At 53.1% G+C, this 3325-nt stretch overlaps 1 protein-coding gene across 1 annotated transcript in view; it reads left to right on the plus strand.

The window, feature by feature from the left end:
- Positions 1-2404: 2404 nt before the first annotated feature.
- Positions 2405-3325, plus strand: part of ADCY7 (adenylate cyclase 7) — a 27498-nt gene continuing 26577 nt past the window's right edge. Inside the window, exon 1 of the mRNA XM_023514760.1 lies at positions 2405-2904. Coding sequence (XP_023370528.1) covers positions 2734-2904 — 171 coding nt within the window. The 5' untranslated portion in view covers positions 2405-2733. The remainder of the gene's footprint in view (positions 2905-3325) is intronic.

Consider the following 3325-nt stretch of genomic DNA (forward strand, 5'->3'; position numbering starts at 1 on the left):
AAAAAAAAAAAAAAAAAAGAAATCAGATTTGTGCTATCTAAGCACTTTGGGTTTGACCCTCAAAGGGTTGCTGCTGGTTAAACAGGTGGCAGAGATGGTGGACGCCTGTCTGGGCATGGAAGGAGCCAGGAAGGATCCCTGGCACGTGGCTCCGTGTTCCACCCCCAAATAGGCTTTTCTACTTGTCCCTGGGGTTTGTGGCAAGGGGATAGAAACTTTCAGGGAAAACAGGCCCCAAGGTGGCACCTAAAATTAAGGCAGCTGTGGGACCTGACAGCAGTGGGTGCTGATTGGACTTGGGGACTCTGGGTACCCTGCTCTTTTGCCTTCAGGATGTCTGGCCACCTTCCCTCCTCTAGACCCATTTTTCTTTGTAGCTTGTGCTGGTGACTGGCCGCCTGTGCTGGACTGTCCTGCACGTTCCCAGGTCTCACAGTCTCTTTGTCCTCTGCTTCCTACCTGCCCCTTGTCCAAGGCAGGCCTGGAGGACATTGGAGCCCTGGATTCTTAGTCCAGGAATGTTCCCTTAACACAAAATTCCTGTTGGGAATATGGCAGCTGTCCCCAAACCCCTAGGGGGTTTGCGTCTAGGGGTTGCCTGTGTTTTGTTAATGTTCTCCCTTTGGAGATTGGAAGCCAGCCTAGCCCATGGGTGCGGTGATCCGGTAGGCCATAGGCTCATCGTCAAGCTGGAGTAGATGAATGAGCTAATGAATACATGGTGTTGGGGAAAGAGGGCCCCGTATGGCCGAGCACTGCAAACCTGGAGTCTGTTCCCAACTTTGTCACAGTGGGTCCTCCGTGTCCCCTGAGACTCAGCTTCCTTTCCTGTGACGGGGGGCTTGCGAGCTTCTTGCATCTGTGTCAGTGTGCTCTTTTAAGAAAAGGTGGCCTTGGCTCGGCGCCTGTGGCTCAAGTGGCCAAGGCGCCAGCCACGTACACCTAAGGTGGCGGGTTTGAATCCAGCCCGGGCCCACCAAACAACAACAATGACGGCAACCAAAAAAAAAAAAAAAATAGCCAGGCGTTGTGGCGGGTGCCTGTGGTCCCAGCTACTTGGGAGGTGGAGGCAGGAGACTCGCTTGAGCCCAGGAGTTGGAGGTTGCTGTGAGCTGTGACTTCACGGCACTCTACCCAGGGGGACAGCTTGAGGCTCTGTCTCGGGGAAAAAAAAAAAAAAGGTGGCCTCGTGTAGAAGCTTAATGTGATACAGATGTGGGAGAGTGCCCTGACTGAAGTGGTCATGGGGCTCTGAGCCTGTGTCCCTTAGCTTCCCAATCTCATATGGGCCCTTGGCCATATCCCCAAATCCCAGGCTCCCAGGATCACAATTTTTTTTTATTTTTAGTGACAGAGTCTCACTCCATCACCCTCGGTAGAGTGCTGTGGCATCACAGCTCACAGCAACCTCCAGCTCTTGGGCTTAGGCGATTCTCTTGCCTCAGCCTCCCAAGTAGCTGGGACTATAGGTGCCTGCCATAATGCCCCGCTATTTTTTGTTGCAGTTTGGCCGGGGCTGGGTTTGAACCTGCCACCCTTGGTATATGGGGCCAGCGCCCTACTCACTCTCGTTATATAGGGCTAGCACCCTACTCACTGAGCCACAGGCGCTGCCCTATTTATTTATTTATGACAGAGTTTCACTATGTTGCCCTGGGTAGAGTGCCGTGGTGTCATAACTCATAGCAACCTCAAACTCAAGGCCTGGCTTTTTTGTTGCAGTTGTTGTTTAGCTGGCCTGGGCTGGGTTTGAACTGGCCAGCCTTAGTGTTTGTGGCTGATGCTGTAACCACTGTGCCTTGGTCGCCCAGCCCCAGGATCACAATTTGGAGCCCTCTGGACCTGGAGGTACCAGATTTACTGAAAAGTCCCAGTAATTAAGTGAATGTGATGTTTGCCCCAGGGCTGTGGGAACAGGACAAACCTGGAGGCAGGTGTCTGGTGCACGATCGGTCACCTGATTTATGGCAGAAGCAGCTGCATTGAAATTCAGTGAGGAAAGGATGGTTGGTTCACTGAACAGTGCTGGGTGTGGTAATATCCACTTGGAAAAAGGAATTGAGCCTTGACCCCTCCCTCACACCACACACATAAGCAATCAAGGTGGGTCAAAGAGCTGAACAGTCAGCCTCCAGCCAGTCCCATGACGGGAGAGCTTCGGCCTGAGTTGTCCAGCGCAGCAGCTGCTGGCTGCTCGCAGCTGTTGAGCACTTGGCTATTGTGACCGAGGGACGTCATGTTATGTTTTATTTTAAAATAAAGTAGCCAACTGTGGCTAGAGGCTACTGTCTTGAACAGCACAGTTCTAGAAAATACAGGGGACTAGTTTTATAAACTGGGGGTGGGCAACACTTTAAACAGGACGTAAAAATTAGGTCAAGGTTAAGGTGGATAAATCAGACATAGAGGCTGGAGGTCAGGGGCGCTGGGCCCTGATGCCAGCCCTTCCCTGACTTGGCCCATTTAGGTCAAGGTCTGGGTCTACTTTGTCTCTGCAGAGCTGAGGACCCTGTGTGTGTGGTCAGCCCGGCCTGGACGTACAGGGAGATGCTGGTGGCACAGTGACTGAGGCCTGGCTGCTGGAGCTGTGCAGACCCCGTGTTGCCCATGGGACTGCAGGCGTGGGGGCCTCTCCCCAGCTAGAGGCCTAGGCCCACAGTGGAGGCGTCAGGAGACAGATGCCCCCTGGGGCCTCCTGAGAGGCCCTGTAGGCGTGTGTGCCAAGGGTAGAGGATGCCGGCCAAGGGGTGCTACTCCCTCAACGAGGGTGAGGAGGTTCCGGACCACGATGTACTCTATGAGAGGTACCGGCTCACCAGCCAGCACGGGCCGCTGCTGCTCACGCTCCTGTTGGTGGCCATCTCTGCCTGCATTGCCCTCATCGTCATCACCTTCAGCCACGGGGTGAGTGAGGGCAGCCCCTGGGCAGCGTAGGCCTCTCTGGGCTTCCCAGCCGACCCTGAACCTTTGTGCGTGTGAGACCTGGAGCAAGTCATTTTCTTCTCTAAGCCTCAGTTTGCTCCTCTGTAAGAAGCCATGGAGTAGCTTGAGGCTGGTGAAAGACAGGTTTCTAACTTTCATTTAATTTTGAAGTCTGGGGTGGTTTTAGATATTAGATTAACTTGGCCAAATAGATGACCCTCATTTTTCTCCACCATGAAATTCAATTGTACTGAAGACAGTTATCCCTGCCCTGACTTCCCGTACCCTGGCAGATGGTATTAGTCAGTCCCCTGCCTCCCTGAGCCTGGCTGTGGACTCAGAATCCTTCCTTTTTTTTTTTCCTTTTTGAGATAGAGTCTTACTCAGTTGCCCTGAGTAGAGT

The sequence above is a fragment of the Otolemur garnettii genome, unplaced genomic scaffold, assembly GCF_000181295.1.
Source record: "Otolemur garnettii isolate 467f Iridium unplaced genomic scaffold, OtoGar3 scaffold00058, whole genome shotgun sequence".
NCBI classification, from domain to species: domain Eukaryota; kingdom Metazoa; phylum Chordata; class Mammalia; order Primates; family Galagidae; genus Otolemur; species Otolemur garnettii.